The following is a 22,909-nucleotide window of genomic DNA, read 5'->3' on the forward strand; positions in this document are numbered from 1 at the left end:
ATTATAGAAAACAATTTACTTTCTTCATTGTTGGATGAATTAACATCCTCTATTTCATATTTTCTTGCTCGCCTTTGCTTGCTACGATCAGTAAAATATTTGTAGCATCTTTTGTGACATCCAGCGTCGCCAGGAATTGGTAAGCTTTCAATATCATCACAAGGATTTGCGGCTACAAAACTCCTTGCAATATCACCTTGATTGCCGCTTAGATTGCACCAAATTTTTGTAGATATTAAAAACGTTTTCCATTTGGTGTCTGTGAATTTTAATATTGGCCCAGAAATAGATGTATTGTGACAAAAACAATCAGAGGATAACATCTTCATCGGCTCCATTTTAGGCTTAGCTAACATTAACAACACATGTTTGTTTACGGTCGTCTAGTAGCCGTATCCCGCTGTGTAAGGGAATGTGATTGGACAGTTACTGTTGCACAGCTCCATGAGTTCAAAGACAAATTTTTTGATTGGTCAATTGTGCGACCTATACTGACCTACAAAAATCTTCTATATCGCAATAAAATACATATAAAAACAAACATATTTCGTTGACGCGTAAAATTTACAAGCGGGACCGGCCAGTTTAAGGTTATCTATATTTTTGTTATAATTGTCATAGCAATTTTATTCTCCCCCCCGATAGGGGATCACGAAATGAAACGATAGAAGGCCATGCCCCATAGCCTACTACATGTACACATGAATACATTTGCATAGCTTTTTACATTTATACCTTTGAAAAGAGATAGAAAAGATAATCTATATGAACATTGATAATAATTTATTATATTGTAAACTGACCATAACAGTGAAAATCCCACTTGTTTGTTTTCTTCTTGACCTTCTGGTAAAGTTTGGTGTGCTGCTTGGACTTGGAAGTTGCGGATCTCGAGCCATAAAATCCTTTGCTATATCTCGTCTAGTATGTCCAGTTGGTGTCACAGGGAGCTGTGAAGGCTGTGGTTGCTGCTGCTGCTGTTGTATTGGGTACGAGCCTTGTGGTTGTGTTATAGACTGGGTGCTACTTGAACTACTTCCTGGCCCACCCTGGTGTACATGCATCGATCCTGGAATCACAAAATTGTTACTTCTCGTCGCCTGAGGTGTGCTAGGAACAGAGTTGCTGTTATGCGCTAACGCAGTTGGGATATGTGTACAACTTCTTTTATCTGTTATTTTTTGGGCAACTGTAAAGATAGAAATAAACACATTAAAAATGACTCGCTCAAACATTAGCTCTGGGAAGAAAACAATGTAACATTTGAACATTCATTTTATCTTGAAAAATCTATTATTAGGACCAGATCTTTGAAATACAAGTGTACTTACTTTCATTAAAGACTCTATCTACATTTTGGCCATACATTGCACATGTTTCATAAAATGGACATCGTTTGAGGTCATGTGATAATTTCTTTGCTCGATTGTCATCAATAAGTCTAGGACTCTGGTCATTCACAGCATCTAGCAGAAGATAAACAAAAAAAGCATTTTTATTTTTATTTCTTTATTCTGACATAAAATGTGATGTGCCGATATATGGACACAATGACATCATATCATATCTGCCACTTTTTTTGTCTAACTAGTAATAGTGTAGACAGAGCTTAAAGTAATGGAATAATGATTCCAAAATATAATAATACTGTACCTTGTGTGCCAACGAGAATCATAGGTAACTCTGCTGTATTTCTATGATGGGCAATTTTCGCATAGTAATGATACAGCATATTAAAACTAGTTTCATCCTCAACGCTAAACACGAGGATTACAGCGTCTACCCACGAACAGAACTGTAATTCAGGTGGACCTCCTTCATCTCGTATCAGTAGTAGATAACTTTGACCGTCAACAACAATTTCTTTTTTGAACCGACCACCTGTTAAAACAAAACAAAATAATAATTAAATTATTCCAGTTATTTGACTCTCCAATTATTGGAGCTTGTTCTAGAAGTTTTCAAAGTCTTACCAGAATTTCCGGAAACTTAGATTAGGCTCGCCTAAATGTATCTGGTATAGGAGAGTTGACTTGCTACTACTGTACCTACTGTACACAAATAATTTTCTCTAGTGTTGTTCATGTAAAAGCCAATATTAAATAGGGTTTATTTAAATTCACTTTCGAATTAAACCAGCAACTTTTATAAATATGGTAACTGTAGGTACCCTCAAAATAAAAAAGAAATAATATTAGGTCAAAAAATCATACATTATTAATTCAATACCTAAAGCACTATGCATACATTAATAAATTTAGTTTAAATCTGTTTTTTTTTTTCAAATAGTTCCTGCACAGTTATTATTGGTATATTGTTAACAAATATAAACATCTAAACTTTCTATTTAATTCAAAATTACTATACATACTTTTATACTAATTTAAAAATTAATTCAAAGGGCATTTATTTGTATTACAGTATCTGAACACTTATTATTGGTGTATTAACTAGATGATAGGACTACAAAAGGAGTGACGTTTGGGCACAGGGGAAACAATATATCACTATTTTGTCTTATAATACCAAGTAAAGGTTTAAGAATCTTTAAAGGTTAGGTAAAGACATATAGCATTGAAATAATCAAGGTGTAGATGCAAGAGGGTAGTGTGCAAAGCTCTTAATGCATGCAGAATGGTTGTATTATGCAACATCTAAATTCTATTTCTAAGAAGTGTCTAATTTGACCTGTTCCACTGTTTAAATTTTCTTAATTTTATTGTTTACACATTCATTATTCCAAATGAGGGTATATTAATTGTAAATAATTATTTTTAAAATTATGCTTGAAAGGAGTTGATTTGAGTTGAAACAGCATTATTTTGTTTTAATTACATTCATAATTATTATTATTTAAATACACAAAAAGATACAAAAGAAAGAAATTACAAGTCAGGTAAAGTTGTTATTGATACAGTACATGTACTGTAGATAGCACTTCAGACAAGTAAATACGGAACTATGATACTGATCAAAGTCTAGACTTAGTTCAAATAATTGTTTTACCAAGCTAATGCGTGAACAAAGTAATTAATCATCATTTTGAGTTGTCAATAAATACATACAATAATAATCATCATGATTGTAATAATACTGTACTCATTTATTTAAAGATGTATTGTCCCTTTGACTAATTCCCAAAAAAATTTTTTTTTAATATTTCGAAAAAAAGTGGGTTATTTTGAAGTATCATAATATTTATTAACTTGAATCACTAAAAATTAGTCGAAAAGAAAATCATTTAACTGAAATACAGACATTTTTTTTTTCAAAAAATAACTTTGACTTCCAGTCAAAGTTTTCAATCAAAACATATCTCATAATGCAACGCGCTTGTTTGGCTACTCTGTATGCATAATCATAAAACTTCCTTGCGATCTGTGTGAAAACACCTTCTCAAACCGTGACGAGTTGTAAACAATCCTAATTAGCATCATGAATAATGCATACTCATGGTTTGAAATCTTTGTTTACTTTCGTTCACGACGATTTTCCAGCAAAATATAATCAAATTAATTTACCGGTTAATTACGTAAACTTGTTGTTTTTGTCTCGAATTTTCAACTTAAAGTGAATAACTTTAATATTACTTTGATATGGCCAATTTAAATCTAGAATATTTTGACCTTCATTTTTTGTGACAATACATCTTTAACAGCTTTGCATCCTATTTGTTGGTATTCTGAAGTTCCACTAGTCATGAGCAAATGCTTTGACATTTCATCATACATGTGATACAAGGTAACTCCCAAATTAAATGTCAAGTAAATTAAGGGACTGAAACTGCATTATGGATAGACAGTGGCGGATACAGGATTTTGAAATAGAGGGCCAAGGGCCTAAAAAATGGCAAACTTTTGGTGCCGAACTGAATTTAGTGTCCTATCTGTTACATTTGAAAGATCATATAGTACTATCCATGCAGATCTTCTTTGATTCATTGCTGCAGTGCGTCTATGATATGCATTTATATAAGCATACCCAGATGACAACATACAAAATGTATTTCTATAATACACATTCAGGTACTGTTTTTAAACAATAGGGAACAGGTAATCATCGGATGTGCTGTACATAGGTGCAGTGGTCAGTGATGACCCTGCCCATGATAAGCTTCTTCCCCTGGGCCGAGAAAGTTCCTGATAAGGGCTCCACCTTGGCTTACAGGACTGCTTATTACTTAATATTGATTAATTAAATAATAAATTAAATAATAAATAAACATATATGCACATAAAAGTTGCTGGTCTCTCTCACACAAAGGCAATGCAAATGTCAACCTCAGTCAATAACGGCCTGACGTTCTCAATCGACAATGGCTAACCAAAAAAGAAACAGATTGACATACGAATAGTAACTAATTAATTACCTTCAGGTGACTCTTCTTGCATGTAGGAACCAGTGAGGTAACGATGAACAAGTGCTGATTTGCCACTGCAAGTACTCCCTATCACTCCCTATGTCAGAATGCAATTATATAAATTAATAAATTAGTCATTACTTTAAAAGAAAGGGTTGTAATTATCAGATGTACAGTAGCAATACTTCATATAAAAATATCCAGTAGGCTTACTATCATATATCCATGCATTGTATTCTTGTTGGTAGGCCAGGCCAATGGACATTTTCAGTAAGTAACCGAAAAAATCTATTTTGGTGCGAGTTTTTTGTTAAGTGTGGCAATAGAGGTAATCAGTGAGATAATTTTGAACAACATGAGCCATGTTGTGGATCTACTGTATGCTAAATGTCTCTCATCAGATGAGCTGTTGCAGTACATTATGAGGTTTATGGTTGATCAAATATCACCATCAACTTTGAGAGAAAAGAGGATAATCTCAAAGAATTTTTTTAACTTATAAACTATACATACCACTTTTAATTCTGGTACTGTCCTGCTTAGAGTCCATTCTTGACTGTTTACAAAAGAATCTAGAAATATAAAATTTCTTTCAAATCAATAAAAACCTCAATAATACATTAAAAAAACTACTGTACCACTAATTCCAATAGATATTGAAATATAAATTAATTGATGCATACCACACATCACACCCACTATACAAACACTTTCATCATAATTTACCATATGTTATTATATTCTTAAACCTTATTAAACCTATTACAGTATCATATAGTACTGAAACTAATTGGGACTTGGAAGGCAAGTTAGTACAGGCTGTTTTCTACAAATACGATATCAAGTTGCTTTGAAAAGCATTTGGTAAGCAATGCTTTAACCAACTATAAAATGTATTATAGTGTAACAGTTTAAGCATGTAATTATAATGGTGATAAAGTGTTTATTACAATGTGTACAATATACAGGACTTGATCGTGTCATGTTTACCAGTATACAGTATTGTAATAAGTGTAATAGTATGACACGTTTAGTACCCTGATAATATCAAAATCTACTTGATACACTCTGTAAATTGACTCTCTTGAGTGTGATATATTAAGCAAGAAACCTATATAAATTGACTAATGGCAGGTTGACAGGATGCAAGAAAGAGTAGACACTAATTAATGTGCTAATTACCCTACATCAAGTAAAACTACCAAAATATTATAATGAATTCCATGCTATTATACTAAGGGCGCGTTTATACAACACGCTATTACATGCATATTTAACACGCCTACGAAAAGTGTGTTGTATAACATCGAAGAGATTCCGTGTAATGAGTTTTTAATTTGCAAAAAAAAGGCTATTGAATCCTAAAATTTTGTGGATTTCCGGTTGCTGTTGGCGTGTTGGAAGTGTCCTCAGGGTATTGTTTTGACCTCTCGTTAAATATAAGTATGTGCTGTGAAAATGGTGACCAAATCTAGTAGATAATTGTGCTTTTTTTGCATATTTTAACTGTTTAGAACTTAACATTAACGCTAATCAAATGTTGGCATAATTAGTTTTATCCTAATTCTAAAACATTTTTTTTTTAAATTTCAAAAGCACATTTAAAAAATCAATAATTGAATAAACTAAATTTTAAACGAAATCATCCGTTTTATTAAAATCCTTAATAAACTAATATTAATTCATAATGCATGCGAGTATACAACTTAGGATTATGAACTATGGTATAACACGGTATTACGATTTAATGTATAACTGCAAGGTTTTTGTGGGGTTGACCTCGGCCCATGCAACAAGCTAAAAATTTAGGGTGTTGTATAAACACAGCCTAAAACAGTATCAGTGACGTTCTGTTCTTCAATGATACAGTATGATCACATACATAGAACTTAAATATATTCCAATCTCATTGATTATATTATTATTGTGGATGACATTTTGAAAGTCATTGATCATACAGTACTACCCTTTACTAAATTATTGTGTATTATTTTAATGTATATATTTATATATATTTATATATGTGTGTAACTAAAAATAGTCTATATAGGCTATATATTTATATTATATTTCCTCATCTTTATCGTTTCAAATTAATTAATTAAAATTTCAGTATATCACCGGGCGGTTTAGAACTAATGTTCTTTGCCTGTCGTGTTTATATATTATATTAATGAAATGTATTATTTGTAACTCGTACTTACTTTTTTTTTTTTTAATACCTTATTCATTTGTTTTATTATTGATTGAAAGAAAGAAAATAAATGTTTACGTTGAATTGAATTGAATTGATGTATACAATAACTACTAAATCTATGAATGACTAAATTTGAACTAGAAATTTTAATATGAAGTACAGGTACTGTATACAGTATATTATTAGGCTTTACATGACCTACTGTAATTGTGTACTGTAAATAAATTTATTAAACATAAAATTAACTTTTACACTGACTGTCTATACTGTGTGAGTAGGTGACATTTTTAAAAGTCATCGTTAGTGAAGTACAATCTCTATGGTATAATTAACATCTATTATTAATATCAACGGAGCCAACATTATTATTTATCACTTTATTCCTTTAGTGTATAAAATCAATGTTTTTATGATGGAATTAGCATTTTTTACGAATTTACGTAAAAATTGGTAACGGAAAGTAAACAAAATTAAACAATGTATTAGTTCTTTTTTGCAAAGCATCTAGAGTTTTCTCTAAAAAGAAAAACCAAAGTGTAAATACTGGTTACCTTGCAAACAATTCTAAATAAACTAACCTGACCGCCGTCTACTTTTGTGATACTTGCGTTTACACCTTTCAAAACTACGTGTCCTCACAAATGGACTTCTTCGTATTTCTTTATAACTTTCCATTATTAAATTGAATAAGATTTTACAAAGTGACAAGACCACAACAGCAAGACAACCATATGCAAATGTACTATCTCTTATTCACAAGAAAATTCAAAGTACAATATTAGACAAACATCCACTAATTTATCCATAATATACTAACTGTAACATTTGAAAATCAGTAATGATGAACAGCCCTAAAGATTACACCTCAAAATCCACAATGTCATAACAAGTAGGAAGAGTTTTCTTCCATTTCTATCACCACCTACAGTAATAATAAACTAAAAGTATTATAACTATAAAATCTGCTAAACCTACCTAAAATGAATCATCACAATGAACTTGTTTCAGAGTTCATAAAAAGTCTTTTGTTGATTGCAACAATTATAAAACCACAAAAATAGGCAGAAGAATACAACGTCAGAATAGGAATTATCCGATTTTGTTTAGTGACACAAAAGATTGGATCTATGCACCGAGGAAAAACGTAAACTACATTGAAACCTTGACTTTAATATGGAGGTGATCAATTTATCTAAGTCTACAGGATCTTATTTTACCTTCACAAATTTCTAATTGTTTGTTAATAATATGACATTCAGTTTATGTTTTGTTTATCTGTAGTATGCAATAAACAGTTCTAATTTCAACTACTGTATATTATCATCATAATTTATTTAACTGATTTAACTGATATAGAAACTTAAAAAATAAAGAAAATATATTTATTTATTACCATACTTCTGCAAGATTTACAAATTTGGGATAAAATATATATTGTAATACTGTATTAAAATAAGCTGCCTTAAAATTTAATTCCATGCTTAATAATTCTATTATTAGACATCATTAAATTTTACCTCATTTAAATATTGCAGTAAGTCGATTGAATTTTACTAAAACCATATACAGTACCACCAATACCAAATTAACTGAATGTTTCCCAAAATTAAAACATACAAACCTGGTTTATAGAATGTTAATTCAACGTACCTAAACCACATTCACTTAAACACTTGGTACTTCGTCGTAAACGAAAACTTAAACTCCTTCTTGTACGCCTAAAACTCATACTACGACAACTACTATTGAAACAGTAACCGCAAAATATGTCATTGACTTTTCCCTGTATTCATAATATCCTATTCGTAAATAATTCCAGATCCCTTAGCTGGTAACAAGGAAATGCACTAATTGGTATAGCCACTGTTCAATACATAACTAAAATTATTTGAATCTTCATGAGGTAAAGCCACACACAACCAGCTGTTTATTTTAAACGTGTACATTGTCACTTTGGCTATGATGCGTAGATTTTTAAATAAAATTTGCTCTTAATAGCAAAACCTTTGGATCCATCCATATAATCAACATCAACAGCGTGAAATGTGTGTATTTCTCCATTCTACATAAACAGATGACGTCATATTGAGTGACTAGTTAGTGATGAAGCAATGCGGATCAAAAGAGGATGTACTTCCAATTATAAACAACCATGAATATTAACGTATTGAAATTCGAAGAAGCATTCAAAAAAATTATGCATACTTTCTATGTTTTGAAAATACCCACAATTTGATTGATAACATAGCAAACATTATTGTAGACCTATGTTAAATTAAAAATGAATAATTAATTAAGGAAGTAAATGAACAAAAATATATATCATGGCTGCAAGTCTACACCCAAATTTAGAATAATCTTCATGCAGAGTGATATGGTGTATTTGAGAGAGCATGTGACTGAGATGTGCAGGTTCAAGTCTGTATCAGGCAAGAGACATAGGCCCTTGGTTTAACACTCCTAATGGGCCCTCTACGAATGAACTGGGTGTGAACCTTAGTTAAATTATGGCTCCTCCCACTCTTTTGCTTTCTATTTTTTTATACAAAAATATTTCATAATAGAAATTTTGACTTTCTTTTTTGAAATTTTTGTACGTTACATTTTCTTTTTTTAAACCTTATTATGTTTCATTGTTATTATTATTGATTATGTTTCTATTTTGTCTGTGTTTGAAGGAAATTTTTTTTTTTTTTAAACTGTTCATTCTCTGGGGGCTCTCAAGCTCTGGGGCCTTGGGTTTAGCCAGTAAGTGCTCATAGTAGACGTTATGTTACTGGCCTTCTTTGTCATATTGTCTGCATCTTTATGCAAGATGCTAAAACACTTCATTGCTTCATCCTCCGGATGGGATGTAAAGCTGTACAGTCCATGTTAATTTCCTAAGTAAAGCATGATTATTGCATTTACATTACACTTTTATATATATATTTAACAAATGATCTAAAGAGACCCATTAAATTTTGGTTTGCAGAATAATTCTCCAATTTACACCAATTTCAGACAACAAAAAAACCATTCTGCTTTAAATAAATTTCATCATTCAAAAACAAGCTGTAGAATCCACTAGGATATTATAATACCATTAATGTATAGATCACAGAATATATGTAACACTGTATATATAATTCTAAGGTTTGGTTAAATTTATATGAATTCAATATTTCACTTGAGATCATACTAATTGATCGCAGCAGCTTCCGTAACGTGTAAAATAACTTTAGTGCCTATGGCGAAACACAAATATCACCACAGAGATCTATTAAATTTAGATGTGACCCAGATGAACGGAATAACTATTTGATATTCTGCCATGACAATTCATGCATGTTACTTTATACTTTATTTCCAGTTGAATTGCATTGTTGATTATTGGCTAAATATAAAAAGAGCATGTGACATTTGACATGCTGTGGTTCAAAATAATCCAATAAGAAAATGCAACGACGGAACAGGAACACTTGAATTGAAGCAATCTGAATTCCAGTGCTTAATAGCTTAATAATAATAGACATTTCGTACTGTATTTGTACACCAAAACCATTGACTCCAGGATTTTGAAATAGGGGGAGGGGTTGAGCTCCCCTTGTCTCTACCTCGAATCTGCCTACTGTATGTCATTTTTAAGAGTTATTTATTTAATTACAAAACTAAACCCTATTGATGAGAGTCTATCACCGGTTCAATACAGTAAAACTTGTTATCTTTTATTTTTGCCTTAATTTTTTTTTGGGTATTACTATTACTGCCCATCGTTAATTTAACATTTTGGTTATTGTAATATTAATTATACTAATTATATCAATATACATATTATATAAATATTGAAAAAATTTCATTTAGCTTCGATTTTGTATAGATGACGAATTTCGTTTTTGTAAAAGCTACAAGTTAACTTGTAGCTTTTACAAAAACGAAATTTGTACTTGTAGCTTTTACAAAAACGAAATTTGTCATCTATATAAATATTATTGTAAAGTATCTATCTTTAAACTGTTTATATTGCTTATATGAAAATATCATTGTACAATATGGGTACTAATGAAAACCAGTATAACACAGTATTGCAGTTAGAGCATAGAGGGCGCCATCTATAAAAAAATAACTGAAACACTTGACATTCTATTGTTGTGTTGATAATACTGTACTGTCTGTTGTTGTGTTGATAATACTGTACTGTCTGTCAGTGTTAGTCAATTGTTGTGTTGATAATACTGTACTGTCTGTCAGTGTTAGTCAATTGTTGTGTTGATAATACTGTACTGTCTGTCAGTGTTAGTCAATTTCATTTCTTAAAAAATGTATTATTAATTTAATACAACAGAGATAAATTCTACAATATTGTATTATCATAATGTAGTATAGCTCCATGTGTTTTTAGGTTTAGAATAAATTAATTTTATATTTTTAATTATTAATTTTTAATATTAATGGACATGTTCAAAGGTGCTATAGTATAAAACCTTTAATATTAATCTTTCCTATTTGATTTTATTTATTCAATTTCGGCAAACAAAAAATTACAGAAAAATACAAAACAATACAAAGTAAAAAAAATGCCAAGGATTGTCAGAAGTGAACATTTTAAGCTCTGTCTACAAATTGTATGTGACAAAAAAATGTGATGTGCCCATATATGGACATGATGAGGTCATATCACTAACATAGATGGGCATATCACTACCGTACCATGTTTGGGCATATCACTACCATATTTGAGATATTAAACTAGTTTGATAGTGTAAGCAGAGCTTTAACAGACAATAAATGAACAAAAAACAATACAGTAAAAATAAAAAAATAAAAAAAATAAAAATTAATTATTTTAGATCCTAATTTCTAATACTAAATGAATTATAATACAGAAAACGGCAAGAAACAATAAAAGGGAAAAGCTGATTGGTAGTAGTAGTAGTAGGTAGTAGTATAACAGCCTTCAAAGTTCTTCCTCCGTAGAATTCAACGACTTCCGGAGTTACACATGGTAAAGACGACACTCCTTTATGGTTCTTCAGAATAATACTCGAATTGACCTACAGTACAGTATTCATAAGTTATTATTGAATAATCATATTGTCAGTCAAAAAATATTCAATGAGTATATTACACCTGTACTGTGTAGATCTCTATATGTCAAACATGAAGGATCATCAAATATTGGAATACATACTGGCATAATTATTGCTTTTTAAATGTTAACAGTTGATTTTACAAATCACTAGACCCCTATATCACCATTGGCCATAATTCACCATTCACGCTTAGGCTAAGGTAAACACTTATCCTTAAAATAAGGACAAATCTCCTAAATGAATACAATTTAAGGGAAATATATTTATTGAGTAAAGTGAATAAGTGAAAAATTAATAATATTTAAGGGAAACTTCTCACTTAAGTGTGATTGGTGAAAACAGCCACTGGCCTTCATGAAGAAAAAATGGATGGAATCTAGTTTTAACTGAATTAATAAATATCAAATTCTACAATAAATTGTTTATGGTTTTCTTATTTTAAATACTGGATTTGACAGAACCATTGATTTCAATGATATAACTGATCTATGGGTAGTTAAAATATTGATACGCTACAGGTTTTCCAAAAAAGATCACACAATATTCAATTATTTAAAACAAATTTTAATATATCAAGGTTTGTGTGGTTTGGATTAGAAAAGATTTTACAACAAGCTCAGAGTTTTGAAGGATAAGATTAAGTACAGGTTTTAGTATACAGCAGTACTTGAAATCCATTTCCTGAGTTGAAAGCTGTAAATATTATAGTAATATAAAATCATCTTAGAAGATGATATCAAGCACGGAAATGCCACACAGAAATGACAATTTATTAAACCATTAATTACAAACTTAAATTTCAATACACTCACTGAAACCATAATAGTGGATGCTTACATATATTACATAATACATGCTTATTTTTTGTTCTAAACTGTATTTTATGTTTACGATGCAATAAATATTTTAAAAAATTAATAATTTATTTGTCTAATAGGTCAAGACTGCCTTGAATAAAAATAATGTTTGGAGCAGATCAAGGAGATTGAAAGGTTTGATCGGATTGAGGCATTTGTGGAAAGCAGGGGGTACCAAAATTATTTGAGTCGGGGTTGGGGGAGGGGATGGTGGGAGAGGGAGGTGGTCTTGCAGTTGCTCTTAAGCAAAAACTGGAAAAACTTCTGTCTGATGAAATCTATTATAATACAAAATAGAGTAGAGTCCCTCCTTTGAGACACTCCTATTCAGAGTATTAGTTAGGAGACGAAAGGGAGGGAATTCCTGTTACTGTTCGTGTTGCCGTCTTCTTCTAAAGACATGGCTGTCAATGTCATTGACTTGACTGCTGGTATATATACTAGAGATCTACGTTTATACCATGCTAGTTTTTTAACACTAAAAAGTATACTGTAATATGGCTAACGCTATCTTCAGGAACACCTCTATTGGGGGGACAGTTTGTTGGGTCCCGAAGGTATCTGTTAAATCTGACTGTAAACTACTAATTATTAATTATTGTGAAACTCTTGATCTTGGTGTGGTTTATATAATTTCCTAATCATAGCAGTAATACTGTATTATTACTTAATATCTGTGCTCAATTGAGTATTTTAATACTTTGATATCTATTCACTTGTGAATAGAATCATCAAACTGTTGACATACCTATGGTTGTTTCTTCTCCTATTACAGGTTAAAATATTATGTTGTATGACTCACAATTGAAAAATTCCATATATCATCAAGATTATTGAATGACTACAAATTACTGTTACAGATTTGTAGTAATTGAGTAAAAAAACATTTTTAGTTTATCTGTGATTGTGAATAAATTTGTTTTCATTAATTAGACAGTGCTTTATTTTTATATATTTTGTTATTTTCTCCATAAATGTATCTCTCAGATTACATTAGAGAGCTTTTTTATTGGAGACGGTATATTATTAGGAAACGGTATTTTAACAGAAAATGACGGTTGTGGAATACTGTATTTATTCAGATAAACGCCTTGGTTTATTTGAGGGAAGCATCAATTTTTTGGGGTGAAATTAATAATTAAGGTAAACTCCCTAGATATGAAGAAATGCAATACAACACAAATATCAAAATTCAAAGTATAATGTATATAAAGTATATAAATACAGTCTTTAAAATTGTATCAATCAATTTTAGATCATACGGCAGTCATAATGAATTCTACTACAACAATAATGTGATATAATATTGTGTATATTATTTGGTAGGGAATTTTTTTGGGAAAAAATATAAACAGCCTGGGGCATTTATTCAAAGGTGTGGGAAGGCGGGTGTGGTTCCCAAACATGTTAATTTTAACAAAAGCTCGCTATTTTGGAGTTTTATTCAAACAATTAATCCATTGTTCCTCTTTTGATCTTTATTGCACACGTGTTCTTAATAATTTAAAAACATTATAGTTAAAAATAAAATTTGTTTTTACTAAAGTTTGCTAATTTATATTAGAATAACACCAACGTACAGAGCGCACCTGGTTACAGATTGAAATAGATACTCTTACACCTACCATCACTTTGACATATAATTAAATTTGAAGACCTATACTGTATCCAACTAAACAGAGTAACTACATGATTGTCAGAACTATTTAATATGATCTTTGGTGTTTACTAACCTAATACTACCTTACAAGATATTTGACATCACATAACACAGGTTGTCCAGTTTAGATTCAAATGTTTATTTATTGTCAATTTAATAAAAATTAAAAATTATAGTGTCTGCAAAAATTCCTTTCAACTGTGTACAGTATCGTAATGCAATAATAAATCAAAATAAAAATTGCAAACGCATTTTTTGTTTCCATAAATAGGTTAAAGTTCAGGTATATCAAAACTAAATAAAACAGAAAAAGCATACTTCCTGTGTCTATTTCCAGGATAAGTCTATAATACATTTAAAAATGCAGTACAAGAATAGTTAATTTTAAACCAATCTTTTGTTATATATTATTTGAAGGTTCTGCTGCTTTATCAGGTAAAATACAGCATTTAAAACAAAATCATTTTATGATCTACATATTTGCATGCAATATCGTACACTGTTTAACAGCTGAGAAAGAAGGCTCTCCTCTAGAATGGTAATAATATTTTATAATGCTGACCCAACGGCAATGATTAAAATATAAGCCTTGCAAAGCTTTAACATACATTTATAGCTCAAACACTGACCATAAATTTTGGAATATTGTTAAAATAAAATCAATGAAAAACTATATACTTTTAGACATGATTTGCATATTAGTATTACATTCATAGTACTGATGGAAGAATAATACTGTAATTATTCCATATTCATTCTGTACTGTACTGTACAGTATATGTATACTAGGTATCTTTTTTAATACATTTTCAGATACAGTTACTTGCTGTAACATATTTTGTAGGAAAAAATGACAAGTATCATCTAGTTGACAAACACTAGCAGGCATGCTGTTTTTAATTTAGCAAATTGTAGTTTAGTGTACAGCATGTGCCACCATAGCATACTTCACATCCTCGTTAGAGGAACAAAAAATGCTGGCAGGCCATTTTGTACTGGAATAAGCATGTACATCGCCTGAAGCCTGTATTCATGACCAAGGCTGATTGCAACAGCATGTGATGCTGCTTATAAACAGCTATTATAGTATCCTATGGCTTCAACCTGTGATACTCCCTTCCTAATAAATCTATTAATCCATGAAAATTTAAATTTTTAAATATTTAAATTTACCAAAAATGTTTATGGATATTATTAAAAATATAAAACAAATGTCTTCTTCATTTTGTATGATTGTTTGATTAAAAGAAATCGCAAATTGAAAGTATCATACCACAGTAATCAAAGAATAAATAATGGGTAGAATTGACACTCAAAATATTGATATAGGGTATGAAGAATGGTACCTTATGATTCACAGTGAACTGTTGACATTAATTAGTACTACTTGTTTGCATACACAAACAAGCTTCCCAGTAATGAACAACAGCCATCCATCAGGGTGCTAGACCTTGGCCTTGGCTGTGTATAAATTGTAAACCATTGTTAATTTACTTGATTTTTTGTTACAGGTAGATATAAAATACATTTTTATTTCACTTTCCTGTCTATTTTGCGCTGATGACCAGCGATTGAACTGTATTGATGATTAAAATAGATTTAATTATATTTTATTTTAATTCTTATTTTATATTCCTCCAACCATATGCAGCTTGGAAATGTTAAGCTCTAGACTTTACTAAATCAAGCGTAAAATACTCCAAAACAAAGAGCTTTAAATTTGGTACACCTTTCGAAACAGTCTGTACAGTAAAAATGGTACTAATTCCTACATTGGCTATTGAAACTACAGTACTACTATACTTTATACTATATTTAATGTACAAGACAAATTCTAGGCCTATTCTTGCTATCACATCATTCACAATGCGAGAGGCATGATTGTGTAACTACAGTATGCATTGACATGGTTAGTGTGAATCTGCTGTCTAAAGATACTTTGACCAATTGTCGTAATTGAGGTATCTGTATAAAAACATGGAAAGTTTCATGATAAAATTATTCATTACAGTACATACTGTGAAGTACAGTATAATGAACATTTGCTTATATGCTCAAATTATTGATGGTACAAAATGAATTGAAATGAATATTTACTCAAATGAATTAGAAACTTATGAATGATTGCAAAATGGGCTCAGAGAATTGAAGTATTAATATTTAAAAACAATAAAGATGATTCTGTAAGAAGCATGCATATTGCAGTAACTTTGTACTATCATACAGTAACATTATCACTCCATGAATAAAACATACATACAAAAAAGGTGATAAACAATTGTTCATTTCAGCATAGAATAATTCATCATTTTAGAAATTCCTAATATCTTGCAGCTACTGTGTTATTGATTACCTACATCTTTACATTATGCTTCGATTATCTGTCACAAGTCCTTCAAAACAAACACCTTTGTTTCCAATCTCAAATTTCATACACACTATACTGTAGACAATATGTATAGGGAGCATCAGACGGTATGCCACGACGAATGTAATATTTCTCATTGTGGGAATAACTCAATGGGGGACAATAATTATTATAATGTTTATTATTATTTATTATTTAGAGTACTACAGGTATACCAAAAGGACAACCTCAAAAGTATCCAAATGTTTCGCGCCATTCAGTGACCTTTTCAGGTCTTGTTGAGACAGCGATTGCTTTGCAACTAAAAAGTTTTGCAAGAAAACTGTTTTAAAAACCGGTTTTGATAATCAAGACCAGATTCATTTGGGGTTTTTAAACTGTATTTAAGATTGGTTCTTTTTATGTTTTTTTTTAAGGGACCCGGGCCATTTCTGTTGGCAATAAAATACCGTTCTTTCAGAATAAAATACGGCTTTAAATACTGTATTCTCTGGTCAATAGAAACAGGCCCATTAAGATACTATAGATATAATTTACAAGCCTACTGTAATGTCATAGAGCAGTACAGTAGGCCTACAACAAGCTGTAGTACCAGCTGATTACCTTGATCAAATTTATTGTTTAAATTTGATAATCGCATCAAACAGCTTTACTGTGTCATGAAGGGTTGTGTTTACATATAATTCTATTGATAAATTAGTAACACAACTATGAACAATTTGTATTATTCCACTCACTATTGAACAAAGACAAATGATTCGAGGGAGAAATGTGTTCAATATTGCCCTTTTCACACAAAGTAATCGGTAAAGATTGTATAAATTTCTAAATCAATTAATAATAATGAGCAAAACAATACAATTTAATAATATTTTTCAAAATGTTAATCAAAAGATATAGTAATGGATATTCAATGGGCCTAAATAAAAAAAAAGATTTAAAAAAAAAGGCTGAATTTAAAAAAATAACCACTTCGCATCACCAAGCGGTTGACAGATTGCCAGAGATTATTTTAATAAAAAGAAAAAGATGTGAACTTTGTTTAATGATATTATTATTAATTTACTATGTTTTTATTGACTATTTTATGACAAATGTATCTTGTGTTTTTCGTTTTTTAACAAACATGTACAAGATTCTGAATAAATATGTGTTAATAGCACTATATTCAGCTAAAGGTATTCATTTGCATACTGAATAGTCATGTGACCACATGAATCATAATTAACTAGAGTACTTGTACACAGTTGAATGGCAATTACATGATACATGCTTTAAATTATTTCTTTCAACAGAATTCACTGAATGCCTGACTGATGATTTTTGTTTTTGGCGATTACAGATATCTACAGTAGTCATAGGAGATCTTTCATGTTAATACTTATAGTATGGGGCCACATGAATGTAGCCTCTTATTTTGGACGCTTGCTGCTTTAGTAAATTGTTGCCAAATATTTTTTTTCTTGAAACAATATTTTACAAGGGTGGTCGATCTAGCCGAAGCTGATCATTAGGGATTCTCACAAAGATTACAATATGATAAGACCTAAAAATCCAATAATTAAAAATTAAATTAAAATATAAAGAATCATTTTTATATTGTATTTTTATCACCACATGGCTCTTGGAAGTTGCTTTAATAAATTGTTGGTAAATATTGGTTTAAAATTTAATTTTCTATAGTGAATTTTTATCATGAACACACCTAGCCTCTGTTTAAAAAAAAACAGCCTCACCCGTCCTGAGTAGTATAAAAGTACGGAGAGTAGAATAATGGTTTAGTCTATAACAACTATGTACTACGATACAATATGTACTGTGTACTAACATTACTGTATTTTAAACACAGTAAATAATTTGTCTTTCAACTGATTAGAAATACTTAATTTAATACTAGTACATACAAAGACATTGTTGTTCATGAATTATTTATCATTTCAATGACATCCTCTCATTATATTTAGTGAAATGAAAGGTGACTGAATGACATTAAATGTAAAAGAATCAATTAAACAGCTAATTACATTTTACATACAGCCATTTCTGGACCTCCATGAGCAGATTACAAAACAATGTCCAGTATTAAATATGCACATGTATCTCTGTACATACAGAGTAGAGCCCATCTGTATTCTCTATTGTACACTGACTAGTACATGATCTATCGTAAATTACTGAATATGAGTTACAGTAATGCTATGCTGTACAGTAATTAAAGAGATCCAGCTTCATCTTGTCTTTAACTGAACATTATAAACAGTGAAAAAAGCTTTGTCCCTGAAATATACAGGTTAACCTCTCTGATGATCAGAGATGTTCCTGAAAATCTGAATGGCAATATAAGGTTTATCACAAATAGCTTGATTTTGCGAAGGACGTCATTGCACAATGCATGATGGGAAGGGTTTGGGAGCAAACATCACTAGGCGTACGCACAAACAACAAATCGCGTATGTATGCGTTGTGATGTTTGCGCCCAAATCCTTCCCATCATGCGTCGTGCACACTATTTACAATAAACCTTAACATTTGTATCTTCAAATGATCTACAGTAAATGATCTTCATCAAAAAGAATTACTTACAGTAAATTTATCAAGAAATATTAAATTCTAAGAATATAATTATTTACAAAAACTGTAGTATTGACCAAAATATTTGTACTTTTGTTTTTCAATATTTAATAATGAAATAAAATTAGATCATTCCACTCTCTACATTCTATGTAAAGTACATTACAGTACCGTATGTCAAACAAAACAATTTATTATCTGTAAAGTTATTTATTGTACTGTATAGTAGTAAATATTGTTCAAATTACAGTCAAGAATATTAGAATTTGAAATAGTAAATGAAGTACTGTAATATGTTTGTCAGTAAAAATGACTTACTGTAAATAATACCAACATCATTTCAAACACAACATTGAATATCATCAGTAGCCTATATTTGGTCTGTAAAATATTTAATCAATTTGAATACAGGATTAAATCAAAATGTTAATTACAATACATTGTTCACTACTGGTTATGATTCAACAACCAGACAGAACAAATTAATTCTTGAATGAGTCATGCAGATTGATACCATTTGAATTGAATGAAATGAAGAAAAAACAACACTTTAAGTCGCCAACATGTAATAGCTAAGCTGATAATATAATCAATACAAATTGTGGTGTGATCTCTACACACCCTTAATTAGATACCAATAAATTATGCAAAATTATTCGTTCAATGGGTCATGTTTTTACAGAACTAATTGTTAAATGGTTACACAGTACTACTGTAAACAGTACATTACAATAGTACTGTAAACGGCAAATTTAACATAGGGGACAGTTACTGTATCCAATTATAACAAATTTAATAAGTTACCGTTCCTTAACCAATTATATTTTATATAATTTTAAACAATTTAACCAACGAAATTGCATGAAGTCATGTTGTTTATCTTTTTTCTTAAAGCTCAGGTACAGGCATGAATTTTAAATATAATATCTGGTTAATTGTACATAAATCAAATATTTGTAACAGAAATCAAGACAAAAAACATAAATTTCCATTAATATGGTCATATACAAATTTGGCAAAATTCTGCCATAAAAACCAGGAAGACTTTTTTTCAGTAGTTAGGTAATTTAACCTAATGTAATTAACATGTCTGGTGACTCCCTAGAAGGTGACAAAAGATGGTGGGTACCGTATACGGTGGATAATTTTGGCTATAGCATGAAAATAAAAATCTGAAGTTGAATAAAAATACCAGAAATGTAAAATTCAAGTTATATTACCTATATTTAGTCATCTCATAACATTTTTTACCAAGCCGTTTATAGCTTTTTAAAATGCCTCTCTATTTACAAAATTTGTGTCCAAAAGAATAGAAAAAAAAGATTTTAAACTGTGTAATTTGAACTAAATCCCCCCACTGATAAGAGGGTGCTTATTTTAAACAAGCTTGTGTAACACAAATAAAATCCCAAAAATTATGAAACATAGGGGAAACTATAGATCGATAATAATTAATTATTGGAATGTATAGTATGATCAATAGAAATTTTTTGCCCACACCAGATTGGGCAGGTACTGTACACAATGTGTCATTTGTTCTGGGTCCTACAGTACTGTTTATAAAAAAATTAATAGATGAGGTTAAATGGGACAGGCTACTAGATTGAAGAATCTCAAAATTTACATTTTTTTTCAGTTAAAGATAATTTTCTTTTGTACTGTACAGTATGGACAACAGCACAAACGAAAAATAAATTATAAACTGTTTCAAGAGTACAACATTTCATTTTCATATCTATTTCATTATTTTTAATCGCCACAAGAAATGTCAAGTAACAATTTAAACATGCAATGTGAGATATAAATGGATTAATATAAAAAAAATTGGGTGGGGGGGGGGGGTGTTTGTTGTTGTGGCAATACCCTGAGACAATGTTTATTTATGATATTTGCTTCATAAAATAAAAACAAATACTGAACTAGATAATGATTGTGTTTTATTATTAGTTAGCCCTACAGGTATTTGTGTGTTTGCTAATGCAATAAAACTAAATTCTTGTACTGTAAGGCATGGATGAATTGTTAAATGGCATGTTTAATATATTTAACATCCATTCAACATGGACTATGTGGTGCAGTTTTGGGGATAATATTATAAACAGGTTTGATAACATTTTATCAACAACAATGTTGTAATGTTTTTTTAAACATGTCATCAACTTCAAATGTATTAAATTTATGACTTTAAATTGAGATTAAAAAATAAAATACTTCAAAGAAGACATTCTCGGTCAAGATGTTTCAAATCTAAAAATAGATCAATTATCAGTATTTGAAAAAATGGTTCAAGGACAAGATCAAATGATCTTGCTAAACAGCATCAAGTTGTAATTAAAATAGCATTGTAAATAACATACAGCAGAATTTCTACAAAAAGCTTTATGCAATCAGAATTTCATGATGATATGATGAACAGTAATACAAATATCCTTCATTTATTATAGCCATTTAATGATAGTGATGATGACGGCCGATATGTAATGTAATTGTATAATATGATTACACAATCGTCAGGGACAGGGCCAATCATCTGTCACCCAACTCACAACTGTCTGACATTTTACAACCTGGCTGGTTTGGCACAATCACCACGCTTTGCCATACATTGGCCATCCAATCGTATTGATGAGATAGGCCTGATCGTCCAAGCATGGATGGGCACTTGACAAATGTACATACTGTACTGTACAGGTGTTAAATTATACTTTATTCGCCATGGTTAGGATTTGTTAAAACACCATAGCGTTACAGAATCCGACACACTATTGCGCATGCCCAGAGAGAATTAATCTGATAACTCTAGTGAACAATAGTTTATCGTCATCATCGTTCTACCCATCATCAGGCCTTGTTTTTTCAAAATTATAGGTGTGCTACAAATTGCACTCCTCAATACATTCAGGGGTGCTGTAGTAGGTGTGCTGTTTGTATTTTGGTGTGTAGAAGTTTACCAAATTTAAGCGTGTTGTAAATCCCACTCCTCAAGGGCAGTTTTAGGATTAGGAATGTGTTTAGGTCAGTGATCGCACTTACTCGCCTTAAAAGACAAGGCCTGCATCATCCATTACGACACAGCTCCTCAATGGTGTAATATGGCTAGGCTAGTAAGTATATACTAGACCAGCGGACCTATTTATTTCGTAATAAAAAAGTGGTTGCCTCATATAATTATCAATTATTAATGACTAGCAAAGCTAGGCCTCTTTAGTTAGTATAGAATACTATAGGCCTAGTAAATAGTATATAGTAGGAGAGAGGTCTAAAGTAACTAAGACTAAAAACTAATTTCATTATTTTATAATATTTATTAATAATTAATATTATTATTAATATTAAATTATTATCATTATTAGGCCTATGCTATAGGCCTATATAAATACTGTTATTTATTGAAAATTTATTGAATCATCATCACAGAATCTACATCAGCAACTTACATCTTAAACTAGAAGACCTAGGCAATAAGAAGATATTCTAGGCCTAGCTAGGCCTCCTGTCCCTAGTAAAAGCTAGCCCCTCCCTTCACCGTTTTTGAAATCTTGTTACCTTCGATAGACACAACATGCTCCCGTAACTGGTCTTGAAGTAACGGGTCGTCGATCTGTTCCAAAATATCATAGATGGCATAGATGTGTGGATGGACGCTTTCAAATCTGTGTATCTCGTCGCGAATAGCACAAGCATTTCTTAAATCCCAATTATGAGTATTCATGGTTAATAATAAAATGTTCCATTAGCTATTTTATCAACTGCATTATTTTTTTCCAACAACACAAAATAGCTGACTAAATACAATCAAACCACAAAACGTCTTGGCTGAAAAT

At 30.6% G+C, this 22,909-nt stretch overlaps 1 protein-coding gene across 5 annotated transcripts in view; it reads right to left on the minus strand.

The window, feature by feature from the left end:
* Positions 1–22,902, minus strand: part of LOC140040577 (arf-GAP with GTPase, ANK repeat and PH domain-containing protein 1-like) — a 42,636-nt gene extending 19,734 nt beyond the window's left edge. For 3 of the 5 annotated variants that reach the window (XM_072086617.1, XM_072086615.1, XM_072086616.1), the window contains exons 1-6: positions 22,632–22,902; positions 4,874–4,932; positions 4,370–4,457; positions 1,654–1,881; positions 1,332–1,466; positions 804–1,189 (exon numbers count right to left, since the gene is read on the minus strand). In XM_072086617.1, the coding sequence (XP_071942718.1) occupies positions 804–1,189; positions 1,332–1,466; positions 1,654–1,881; positions 4,370–4,457; positions 4,874–4,932; positions 22,632–22,797 (1,062 nt within the window). In that variant the 5' untranslated portion in view covers positions 22,798–22,902. Of the gene's footprint in view, positions 1–803; positions 1,190–1,331; positions 1,467–1,653; positions 1,882–4,369; positions 4,458–4,873; positions 4,933–7,135; positions 7,586–8,207; positions 8,493–22,631 lie in introns of those variants that run through there. The other 2 variants (XM_072086619.1, XM_072086618.1) reach the window with 2 other exon arrangements.
* Between the last annotated feature and the right edge of the window lie 7 nt (positions 22,903–22,909).

This window comes from Antedon mediterranea, chromosome 2, assembly GCF_964355755.1.
Source record: "Antedon mediterranea chromosome 2, ecAntMedi1.1, whole genome shotgun sequence".
NCBI lineage: Eukaryota > Metazoa > Echinodermata > Crinoidea > Comatulida > Antedonidae > Antedon > Antedon mediterranea.